This window comes from Rhineura floridana, chromosome 5, assembly GCF_030035675.1.
Source record: "Rhineura floridana isolate rRhiFlo1 chromosome 5, rRhiFlo1.hap2, whole genome shotgun sequence".
Taxonomy (NCBI): domain Eukaryota; kingdom Metazoa; phylum Chordata; class Lepidosauria; order Squamata; family Rhineuridae; genus Rhineura; species Rhineura floridana.
In genome coordinates, this window is record NC_084484.1 from 45753342 (window position 1) to 45765956 (window position 12615).

A 12615-nucleotide genomic window follows, 5' to 3' on the forward strand; every position below is an offset into this window, starting at 1 on the left:
TAACACCTGAGAGGGTCTGTAGGAGGCAGACTTTCAAATATTTGGGGCCTGAGTCATTTAAGGCTTAAATGCTAATGTAAGCACCTTGAACTGAGCCCGGAAACAAACTGGCAACCAGTGCAGCTCTTTTAAAACGGGTTATACGAGATGTAAATTAGGGTTGGGATCCACATTTCAGTGGCAGTTCGATTTTTACTCTGTCCAACTTCCTTCTGATACTGCTTTGTAACGGATCAGTGTTCTCCATTTGTGATAAATACTGATTTGATTTTTTCCCTGCAAAAACTTCAGTATTAATATTGATATTTTGAGGGAAATATCAATATTAATATCAATATTTTGAGGTGAATTTTGAGGTGAAATCAGCTTCAGCAGCAGAAAACCGCTAGAAAAAAACCCTGATCTGCGAGGGCAGAAAAAAGTGAATAAATAGGAGATACGGTGTCAAATTCAAGCACATCCCTAATCTAAATGGAACTCCAGCCAGTAGTCTGGTCACTTCAGAGAGGAAGGGCAGACAAGAGACCCTGGCTGCCACTGGCAGAGCTGCTCTTATTGTACAGAGCTGAAAACAAACATAAGGGATCAGGGAAGGAGAGGTTGCAGTCATATGCACACTGAGATTCATTGAACAGTGAGAATAAAAAAGTATTGGGTTGTATTGCTGCATGTTTAATTAGGGCACATTGTGAATAAATAGTCGTTTCGTATGATCCATGTAGCATTTAAAGAAGAAATAAATGGGGGCGGGTTCTTGTGGTTTGACTGATCAGAGTTTTTGCCTTCAAGAGTACAACATTTTGCCCATTGTGCTTTTCAGGTGGTTTAGACAAATTAACGATCATTTCCATGTAAAAGGATGTTCCTATTTTCTCTATAAACCTCATGGGAAGTATAAGACAGCTGGAGAGACTGGTAAGTAGCTAAATTTATTAAAATGAATAGGCCACTGTAGCAGTCACAAAAGCAGACAGAACAATATAAAACAATAGACGGAAAAGGAAAACCTCACAGGACTAAACAATATGTAACTATGGGCAGTATCATTCCATCAGTACAAGGATTTCTGCTTGCGCAGTGGAACTTCCTCCCTCTGTTTCCCCCCCTAAATCTGTTCTGGGGGCTCGTCCAATCATCTGGTGGAGATTTGGAGAGGGTGCGTCTTTGAGGGGGGAGTTCTGTTGCACAAGCAGAAATCCTTGCGCTGATGGACCAAATGAGTTGAATATTTCCTAGTAGCTATATTTATTATGTTTCTATACATCCTACCAAATCAGTCTTGAGGTGGGTTACTGTGCAACAATTTTTAAAAAAATATAACATCCACATTAAAACCAATATAGACCTTTATTAAAAAAAAAAAAAAAAAGCAACCCCTATAGTATTTTATAGCATGCACATTCTTGAATTTTATGGGAAAACTTCCTTGTAGGGTTGCCACTACTTTACCTGGACATTGCTTTCTCCCTTGCCAGTTAAAGCAGGAGAAAGGACAGCTGGGGCTGCTTCCTACCCACTTCTTCTGCAGGCCTGTCATCTAAGCTCCCCCCCCAAAAAACCCTCACCTGCCCTGGTAAGCAGCTTACCATGTTTGCTGAAGACTGTGGCAGGTAAAGGATAGGGCTTGGACAGTAGGCCAGTATGCAGTTTACCTCCCTAGGTTCCCACAGGAGGAAAGGTGGCATAAAAATGAAATAAATAATACATCAGTTAGAGATCACCGGAGCTGCTTCTAGAGGCAGCACAGAACCTTTCTGGTCAGGCAAATATTTAGTACAGTCTTCCCCAATCTGAAGCCCTCCAAATTCCAACTGCCACTAGCCCAACCTAGCATGGCCAATGATCAGGAATTATTGGAGTTGTAGTCCAAAACATCTGGAGACAACCAGGTTGTGGGCAAGGATGCTAATCGTAGCAGAGTTTAAGCATTGGTTTTATTTTAGTAATATATTTCAGTGTGTTATAATAAGCTGGGGATATTTAGAAGCTATGGCTTTTTAACAATAATATATATTTTGTGTGCCTGAAGTCCCTAAGCTCTTGCAATTATGTATCTTAAACTAACACTTTGAATAGGTGTTAATCTTACAGGATATTTCTTCTTAATACAGACTGAATCCAATTTAGCAATGGCTTTATCTTATTTTAATTTATAGCTTCGGGAGCTTTGACAAAGCTAACAGAAGGACTGCGCGATGAATCAATAGCCTACATTTATCATTGCCAAAATCATTATTTTTGCCCAATTGGATTTGAAGCAACCCCAATAAAACCTAGCAAGGCATACAAGTAAGACTTTGATGACCTACTTGCTACTGTGTGAGTGCTTTATATAATGTGTTGTTAAGCGCAGGCCACTTTGCGTTCCTGTTGGCTGGGTACATAGAAGCCTTTGGAGGATCAGAGGCTGGACTGTAGGATGTACAGTGCCTTGCAAAAGTAATCAGATCCCTGACCGATGCTCTCATATCACTGAATTACAAATGGTACATTGTAATTTCATTCTGTATGATATTTTATTTTGAAACACTGAAACTTCAAATCAATTATTGTAAGGTGACATTGGTTTTATGCTGGGAAATGTTTGTAACAAACATATAAAACTGAAACATGTTGCTTGCATAAGTATTCAACCCCCACACATTATAATATTTGGTAGAGCCGCCTTTCACTGCAATAACAGCTTTAAGTCTTTGGAATAGGTATGTACGAGCTTTGCACACAGAGTTGGAGGGATTTTGGCCCATTCCTCTTGGCAGATTCACTCCAAGTTGTTCAGGTTGGTTGGACGTCGCTTGTGGATCGCAGTTTTCAAAGAGCACCACAGATTCTCAGTGAGATTGAGATCAGGACTTTGACTAGGCCACTGTAGGACATTAGTCTTTTTGTTCTTGAGCCACTCCAATGTTGCTTTGGCCTTGTGCCTGGGATCATTGTCCTGCTGAAAAGTGAATTTCCTCCCACGCTTCCATTTTTTTAGTGGACTGAAGCAGGTTCTCTTGCAGTATTTCCCTGTATTTTGCTCCATCCATTCTTCCTTCAAGTTGAACAAGATGCCCAGTCCCTGCTGATGAGAAGCATCACCACTGCATGATTCTGCCCCCACCATACTTCATTGCAGGGATGATGTGTCTTGAGGCATAGGCAGTGTTAGGTTTGCACCACACATAGTACTTTGAGTTTTGGCCAGAAAACGCTATCTTGGTCTCATCTGACCACAAAACCTTTTTCCACATTGCAGCTGGGGCTCTGTCATGCTTTCTGGCAGACGTGCTTTCAGATGGTACTTTTTGAGTAACAGCTTTTTTCTTGCCACCATCCCATACAGGCCAGTGTTATGCAGAACTCTTTATACGGTTGACTGATTCGCCATTACTCCACTCCCAGCCACTGAACTCTGTAGCTCCTTCAAAGTGATTGTTGGTCTCTCTGTGGCTTTTCTCACAAGTCTCCTTCCTGTTCGAGCACAGAGTTCTGAGGGACAGTCTTTTCTTGGCAATGTCTGTGTGGTGTGATGCAGCTTTCACTTTCTGATTATTGATCCAACTGTGCTCACTGGGATATCCAAGCGCTTGGATATGATTTTGTACCCTTTCCCTAATCTATGCATTTGTATTACATTAGTTCTCACTACTGTAGAATGCTCTTTGGTCTGCATTTTCCTTCAGATCCACAGCCTGACCAATGATCCTTCAACAGTGGGGTTTTTATCCTGACAATATGACAGCAACTTTAATGGTTCACAGGCGGAGGCCAATGGTGAGGTAACTGTTCCTCAACAGGACAATTTCTTTCATCTGTGTAAACTGGGAGCTTCCACAGCACAGGGGTTGAATACTTATGCAAGCAAGGTATACTCGTTACGCATGTGCTGCTTTGTACTTAGAATTAAGTTTTCTATTACCTACTTCTTGCCTCACCACTTGGACACAACATATATGGCAACAAAGGATGGCTGTTGTATCACTGAATCCACAGGTACCTTTCCTTCAAAGTCCAGGTGAGCCTCCAATTGCATTTTCTGTTTGGATTCGGATGTTTGAAAACTATCTGCTTGCATCTAATGGCATAGAAATCTCTGAAACAAGGAAATGTGCATTGCTTATCTACTGTTTGGGAGTTGAAGGACAGTGTATATTTTATACACTCCCTCTTGTTGATGATGCATGGCTTTAAAGAACTTTTTTGTGCCAAAAGTGAATGTATTAGCTAATTGCTACAAATTCCATCAGCGTGAACAGAAACCGGGGGAATCTACTGTACAATTTATTGCAGCTCTAAGAGATTTAATGAGCTCCTGTAATTTTGGAAATATGGCAGACGAGATTATCAGAGACCAGTTAGTTGAAAAGACAACTATGCCTCATGATGCATCAAAGTCAAAGTGCAATAAAATATTGTTTTCGTTGTGGATCTTCACAACATCTTGCAAGTCATACAGGATGCCCTGCTAGCATGGCTCATTGTAATTATTGCAAAAAGATGGGACACTTTGCCAAAGTGTGTAGGAATAACCAACAAGTACATGTAGTTACTGTGCCAGTCATTATTTCAAGTGTGGACAGGATTAGATCCACACATATTGCTGAAAAAAGTATGTGTACTATTAATATTTCTGCTATACCTGCAAGGGTGTCAAAGAACATTGAATTAATTCTGGGTACTGGTTCAGCAGTTTCTATATTGCCTGAAACAGTTTTTTTGAATTACTTTGGGAATGTGCCATTTACAAAATCAAATTTTCAGTTGATGTGTTGTTTGAAGAACTAAATTCCTGTATGTGGATGTCTGCCTGTAAAAGTGACTTTTGGGCCATGTTGTGCATCTGTAGAGTTTTATATTGTGCATACGGGCACTCCTGTCCTTGGCAGGGATGTATTTGCTGCATTGAATCTTAGTATCATTGATGGACAAGTTGTGCCTCCTCAGTTAAGTATTATTGCAGTGTAAACACAAATTCCCATGCAATCGGAAGACCAAGGTGATGGCAAAGTTGGTTGTGCATATGGATTTATTCATAAAGTTAAAATGTAACAAAATGTGATACCAGTATGTCAAAAGTTATGACATTTACCATTTGCAGTGAGAGATGCAGTATCAGAAGAAATTATGAACTTAGTACAAAAGGATATTGATTCCTCGGAATGGGTTTCACCTATAGGTAGTGGTAAGGAAGAAAAATGGTGGTATCCGCCTTTCTGTGGATTTGAGGGAGCCAAATAAAGCCATTGTGATCGATAGCCACCCTCTCCCACATATAGAAGGAGCCTTTGTAGAACTTCGGGGAGCAAAGATGTTTTCTACTCTTGGCTTGCAGAGTGCATATCATTGAGTCATGCTGCATAGAGATAGTAAAGATCTTACAGCATTTATTACACAAGATGGATTATTTCATTTTAAATGTGTCCCTTATGGATTGGTATCAGCACCTAGTGCCTTTCAAAAAATGATGTCATCAATTCTTAGGAATGAAAATGGGGTTCAGTGTTATTTGGATGATATTATTGTATGTGGTAATACTCCTGAACAGCATGAGAGTAATTTGCAATCTATTAGACTGTATTAGTGCATCAGGCTTGAAGCTTAATTTGGATAAATGTAAGCTTAGACAAACTGAACTTTCTTTTCTGGGGCATATAATTTCACCACGAGTTGAAGCCTGACCCAGATCACGTGTTAGCAGTCCTAGAGATATGCAAACCTTGCATTCCCTTTTGGGTCTTACTTCATAGTATGCCAATTTTATTCCAGATTAAGCATTTGTTGTAGAGCCTCTTCGGGAATTGTTACAAGGAACTTCAAGTTTGAGTTGAATAGCAGCTGCAGAAATTAGTTTTGACAAAGTGAAGGGCCTGATTGTTAATAGTCGTGCACTTGCATTATTTAATCCTGAATTACTTGTAATTGTGACAACAGATGCTTCTGATTATGGACTGGGAGCTGTACTTACCCAACGTCATGTGGATAATACTGAAAGGACTGTGGTATTTGCATCAATAAACTTACTGAAACTGAGAGGTAATATTCAACTGTTGAAAAAGAAGCACCTGCTTATGTTTGGGCTACAGAAAAATGGAGGACATATTTATGGGGCAATGTATTTAAATTACATATTGATCACAGGCCTTTAACATCATTATTAACTACAAAAGGAGTGGAACAAGTAGGAAACTGTATTGCCAGATTGTCAGCAAAATTACTTTCCTTCACATTTGAAATGAAGTACAGACCAAGATCCCAAAATCTGACAGCTGATTGTCTATCTTGGTTGCCTTTACTATCATCTGAAATCCCACTGGAAGGTGGTGAAGAAGTAGTTGCATTTATTACTACTACTCTTACTGCAGTTACACAAGAGCAGTTTTTGTTGCCCAATCCAAGAAAAGTTATGGGAATTCTTGACAGGCAAAAGGCCAAACAGTAAAAAAAAACTTGACCCTGCTTTGCTGCCTTATTTTAGAATCCGTGATGAACTGTCTTTGCAAGGGGCTTACTTATTATGGGGAACACACCACCTGCTTGTCCCAGAGGAATTACAATCTACGTTCATACATCTGGCACGTGATACCCATCAAGGGATTGTTAGAACTAAACAGAGACTGAGATTTGTATTGGTGGCCAGGGATGGACTCCCAAACTGAGGCAGCTATAAAATCTTGCATTACTTGCCAGTTACATGACAAGACAGCAATAACTCATGCATCACCACAGAGTGAACCAGAAAGATGGCCTGCCCGAGTTAGATGACCACCTACTTGGACTAAGGATTATATTATGGGGATGTGAGAGAATGTTGGTTTCTTACTTATGAGAAGGAGAAATGTGGAGTCCCCCTTTAAGACCTCTTTGAGACAACTGAGAGTAATGGCCAGCTGAAGGGATGTAGCTCAGTAAAAAGAGGTGGAAAGCATAGTGAATTATGTCTAGGCCTAGGTATACTTGTTATGCTTATGTTGCTTTATACTTAGAATAAAGTTTTTTATTACCTACTACTTGCTTCACCTCTTGGACACAACACCAACATAAAACCAATGTCACCTTACAATAATTGATTTTGAGTTTGTGTTTCAAAATAAAATAGCATACAGAACAAAATTACAATCTACCATTTGTAATTCAGTGATATGAGAGCATTGGTCAGCGGTCTGAGTACTTTTGCAAGGCACTGTATGTGATAGGAACAATAAACTATATGGAGTCTGGATTAGAGTCTGTGAGCAGCATCAAATGTTATTGCTTTGTGAACAGAACTTCCTAACAGAAGTTAGAGTCTTCATTTGTAAGGTTGATCTAACAGTTCTCTCTATTGAAAATATGCATCCCTGGGTTTTTTTAAAGTAAAACTAGAGCACCAACTGTGCCCATTCCTGGAGATGTCTGATCTGGCCATGATGACACATGCCTTAGTCACATTCTGTTTGGATTTCTGTAATGTGGTCTATGTGGGGCTGCCTTTGAAACTGTTCAGAAACTTTAGCTGGTCCAAAGAGCTTCAGCCAGATTCTGGTTACAGGGAGCATACGACTCCCTTGTTATAACAGCTGTACTGGCTACTGTCTGTTGCCGAGAACAATTCAAAGTGATGGTTATAACCTATATGGCTCAGGTCCAGACAATCTGAAGGACTGTATCTTCCCATATGAGCTTCTCTGAGCTCTGAGAACATTGGGGCAGACCCATCTCTTGGTCCTGCCCTGGAACTTCCTAGGTTAGACTGGCTCTCTCCTTGCCAGCAGGGTGAAAACATTTCTATTCTGACAGGCTTTTGGGAACTGATTGCAAGGACTATTAATAAGGTGCTCTTTTACTGATTTTTTATTTTATATTTTTTAATCATTGTTTTAATTTTAGTTTAATTACATTTTATTTATAATTTTCTATGTGTTTTACTTATGTTTTTAACTGCATTTGTTTTATTTTTTATAAGCCACCCTGAGTAAGTTCTGGGAAAAAGGCAAGATATAAATGAATAAAATAATAAGAGGCAGGTGTGCTGCAAGTTTTGTTTTTGTACTAGGAAAATACATGGAAATTCTTACCTTGAATTTCTCTTCCCAGGGGTTCTTGGAGGGCATTCTGCAGCTTGGGATGGCGCCTTCCCCTGGTGCATGATAGACAAGATCCAATCTTCAGATTACCTCACCCAGGGGGAGGGGCCATCCCACTCTCTCCAGACCTACTGGTAGAACATGGACAACCCCTCAAAGCGTTCCATCGATGGAGCTAGACTTTTGGCCCGAATGGCCCATCACCTCCACAGGAACACTTGGATAGTTATGGAGCCTAGCATGCATAGTAACCTTCTTTTAAAAAGGAAAGAACCTGGTGGAAAAATATAGGAAAAACCACCAGGAAGACAGACAAAGCAAAAAGCAAGCCATGAAGTCCCCGGGAGGCCCTAACACCCTCCCCCTCATGTACAGCACTGGCAGAAGCTGCTAAGATCCAGCATGACTCAGACCTCAGCACCGGAATGAAGAGGTGGGGGTCCAGGAACCCCCTCCAGGAACCCCTGGGAGGAGAAATTCATGGTAAGAATTTCTATGTATTCCCCAGTGGTTCTTGGAGGGCATTCTGCAGCTTGGGATATAACAGAGCATTACCACTTTCCTGGGCGGGATTCCGGTTGAGGAAAGGCCATGCCTGGACCACCACCTGCAAAACCCTCCTCCCAAAGGCGGCATCTGCCAAGGCCCAGGAGTTGATCTTGTAATGCTTCGCAAAGGTATGCAGGGATACCCACGTGGCCGCCCTACAGATCTCAGTGACTGAGAAACCTCCCTTAAAGGCTGCCGAGGTAGAGGCTACCCACAAAGAATGGGCCGTAAGCCCTTGTAGTGTGTTTTGCCCAAAGTCTGGTAGGCTTGAATGATGGCCTCCTTAAGCCAATGTGAAATGGACGAGGGAGACACCTTCTGGCCCATCGTCGCCCCACCAAAGGAGATGAAGAGCGCCTCTGACTTCCTGAAATTAGAGGTCCTATCCAGATAAAACTTCAGCGCCCTGTGCACATCCAAGCCCTTTCCTTAGGGGAAGATGGATTGGGGCAAAACGAAGGAAGGACCACCTCCTGAGTTCTATGGAACACCAAATTGATTTTGGGGATAAATGGTGGATCTGGCCTGAGAACCACCTTGTCCTGATAAAATAAGCAAAGCTGTGGGTCAGAAGACAGGGCATCTGCCTCCGTACTCTGCAAGCTGATGTAATAGCCACCAGGAAGACTGTTTTAAGCGTCAAAGCTTGATCTCGCACGTGGCTGAGGTTCGAAGGACCCGTGACAGTTGATAGTACCCAGTTTAGTTCCATGTGGGGAACCGATGAATGGCTTGAGGATTCCGTAATCCCACCCCCTTGAGGAACCACCAACATAAAGGATGAGCTGACAAGGAAGGTTCACCATTACAGCTCAGAATGCTACAAATAGCTGATGCCTGGCGCTTAAGGGTATTCATACTAAGACCCCTGTCCACCCTGGCCTGTAGGAATCCCAGCACATCGGCAATCTGTCGGATCCTGCCCCTGGGCTTGACACCATGCTATGTACGTACACCTTCCAGATGGAGCCATAAGTTTTATGGGTTGATGCCTTTCGTGATGCCAGTAAAGTATCTAGAACTGGCCCTGAAAACCCCAACTCTGCTAACCATTGCCGCTCAGGCTGCACACTGTTAGTCAGAAGATCTCTGGGCAAGGATGGAGGATCGGCCTCTGGCTCAAGAGGTCTGACCGGAATGGAATGCACCACGGATTCTGCACTGACAGGTGTAGCAGCTCCGGAAACCATGCCCTTCTTGGCCAATATGGAGCCACCAGAATCACCTCTGCTTTCAAGCGCTTGGTGAGCCATCCGAAGCTGCAGAATGCCCTCAAGGAACCACTGGGGAATTAGCAGAGGCACATCAAATGCATTTATCTCTATTGGCTGGAAACATGCTATTGTACTGAAAAGCAAAGTCCAAAAGGCTACTCTTTGCATTGTTTTGTACTTGTGATAGGTACCCAAGCACAAAATAAATGTGCTGGTTTTGAAGGCCTGTTCAAATGCATGTCAAAGGGAAAAAAGCAATGTTTTCCACATGGATGGCGCTGTCAAGTGTTGCACTGAATAGATTTATGCTTGGATGCTGAAATACAAAATGTGAACCCTAATTCCTTGCACAAAAACATGGGCAAGAGTCCATCCTTTTGCCCAGCAGCCTTCTGACTTAGGCTGCAATCCAATACACACTTACCTGGGAGTAAGTCCCATTGAACCCAATGGAGCTTATTTCTGAGTAGACATGTGTTGGATTGCAGTCTTGGTGAGAATAATGAAGAATTCTAAAGCAAATCCGTTCCCACTTTTGCAAGTTGTTATATGTGCAGAAATTCATGCAGAGGAGATGCAGCGCAGATGTGTAGCCAGTCCTTTGAGATGAATTATTGTCGGTATTTTAATTAAAACTGGAATACATGTTGGCACTGATATACCATGTACAGTACTAGTTGCATGCATTGCCTTTTAAATATGGGGTATCTTGAACTGGCCCACTGAGTGCAAAGGCTGCATGCATTACTGAAAGTGGGGATCAGTGAATATTTCCACCTTAGCTCTTTTTCCATGTTTGAAACTAAGGATGTTCTCCGAACCATAACCACTAAAAACATCTTCAGTCCTTTTAGTCACACTTCGTAGAAATTGTATTGTTATGTAAAAGTGCAACAGTTAAGTAATAATACTGAGACTTGCACAGTGCCTGTTCAGAAAATCATAGGAAGTCTATTCAGAAGTTTACCATGGTAAATGTGTGGTTATAATTTTTTGTGCACTAGAGGGCGTCTCGTACAGCAAGATGTGGAGCATTGGATACTCATTGGAGAGCCAAGCAGAAAACACCCCACTATTCAATGCAAAAAGTAAGTTAGCACATCCTAGCGAGTTTACAAGAGATACATTTAGGCCTTAAAAACTTTTTATACATAGGATGCATGTGGAGCTGTTGTCATAGCATGCTCAAAACCAACTATGGCTTGTAGTCAACATAGCGCTAAGGTTAACACTCCATTAGCACAAGAATTTCTCCTTGCACAACAGAACTTTCTTCCCTCTCTTCTCCCTAAAACTGTTCTGGGTCCCTCCTCAACCCTCTGGAGCAGATTTTGGGGTGATACAGGGCATACACAAGGGATGGAGGGGGGAAAATCCCATTGAGCTAGCTCTAATCCTTGTGTTAGCCCAACTATTTAGTTGAATATCACCCAGTGCTTCCAAGAGTATTTTGAATTTTAAGTTATGAGTTTTGTGATTACTCTGAGACACTTGGCTTCTGTACAGAACATAGATAGGTAGCTTGTATTTGACCCATGTCCCATCCCACACAAGATAAAATAATTAGTTGGTTTCTTGTTGTGGGGGGAAAAGTCTGTCTCGAAGAGGCTTCAATTTTAAAATAGAATTCTAAATTTGTCAGCTGTAAGATTTAGCTGAGAGATTTTTCTACAGATATATTATTTTGTCAAGAAAAAAGAAATTTCTAAGAGAAATGGTGTAGTATTATTTCATGTGCATTCAGTTCCTCCTTGGCATTGAATACATTAAGAGTCAGACTATAGAGAGAGAAAATAGTGGCGTCTACAAAATATGTTTTCTCTTTCTTTCAAAACAGACTGTTCCACAAAACTAAATTACCTAGGAAGGAAAAGACCCTTTTCACCTTGATGGTTAATGAAAATAGTTTTATAGTTTATTTTGGTAACTGAAAAGGCAAATAGAGCCAGGTTAAACTGGAGCATGATAATGGGATGGGTAAATATTTAAAGAGAAAGGAGAGGATTTAATGAAGGAAACATAGGGAGATACAGAAGGATAGTACAGGGATACAAAATAAGCGTCAGTTCTCATAGGTCACAGTCACTGACATTTTTGAATGGCACATTTCTGTGTGTTCATCTTTAAAAACAACAAGGGCTACCAAAGAAAGGAGAGTGTAATGCTTTGTGTGCTGTACAGGATGCTCCTGCTTAAGTTTGTATTATCTGAATCTCAAATAGCTTCAAACCATAAAAACTATTTTCAACTGTTGTATTGTTTCACACATTCTACATTGGATTTTTGATCTCCCCCCCCATCTTTTTGTATAGGTGGGCAGATATTGTAACTGACTTGAACACACAAAATCCAGAATATCTAGATATTCGACACTTGGAAAGGGGTCTTCAGTATCGAAAGACAAAGAAGGTAGAATTGTTTTATATTTTATTTATTTATTAGATTTATATCCCGCCTTTCCTCCTAGTAGGAGGAATGCAAGAATGGAAGGGTTTCTACCAGGTAGTATTTATGAATCCCAATAGACTGGTTTACCTTAAGACTCTAGACATAGGAGAGAATTGCTGCATTACTGTGAGAAATTAATCGATCTGTTCTTAGCAAGTAAAAAAACATAAGTGCAGGAGGTCAGGGAGTTCTAGTAGGCATGTATATGCATCTAATCTGACTCCCATTCTTCATATGTGAAGTAAAAAGAGCTGATGCAAATGAATGACTTAAACTAGTTCTTTGCAACAAGTAACCTTCTTGGTATATGCCCCCAACTGTTTTAATATATAGCTAAGCGTCCCCTGTCCTTGATG

At 41.1% G+C, this 12615-nt stretch overlaps 1 protein-coding gene across 5 annotated transcripts in view; it reads left to right on the forward strand.

The window, feature by feature from the left end:
* BIVM (basic, immunoglobulin-like variable motif containing) overlaps nt 1–12615 on the forward strand; it is a 31247-nt gene that overhangs the window by 16696 nt on the left and 1936 nt on the right. For all 5 annotated transcript variants that reach the window (XM_061626616.1, XM_061626617.1, XM_061626618.1 and 2 more), the window contains 4 exons: nt 821–915; nt 2157–2289; nt 10816–10899; nt 12124–12220. In XM_061626616.1, coding sequence (XP_061482600.1) covers nt 821–915; nt 2157–2289; nt 10816–10899; nt 12124–12220 — 409 coding nt within the window. The remainder of the gene's footprint in view (nt 1–820; nt 916–2156; nt 2290–10815; nt 10900–12123; nt 12221–12615) is intronic.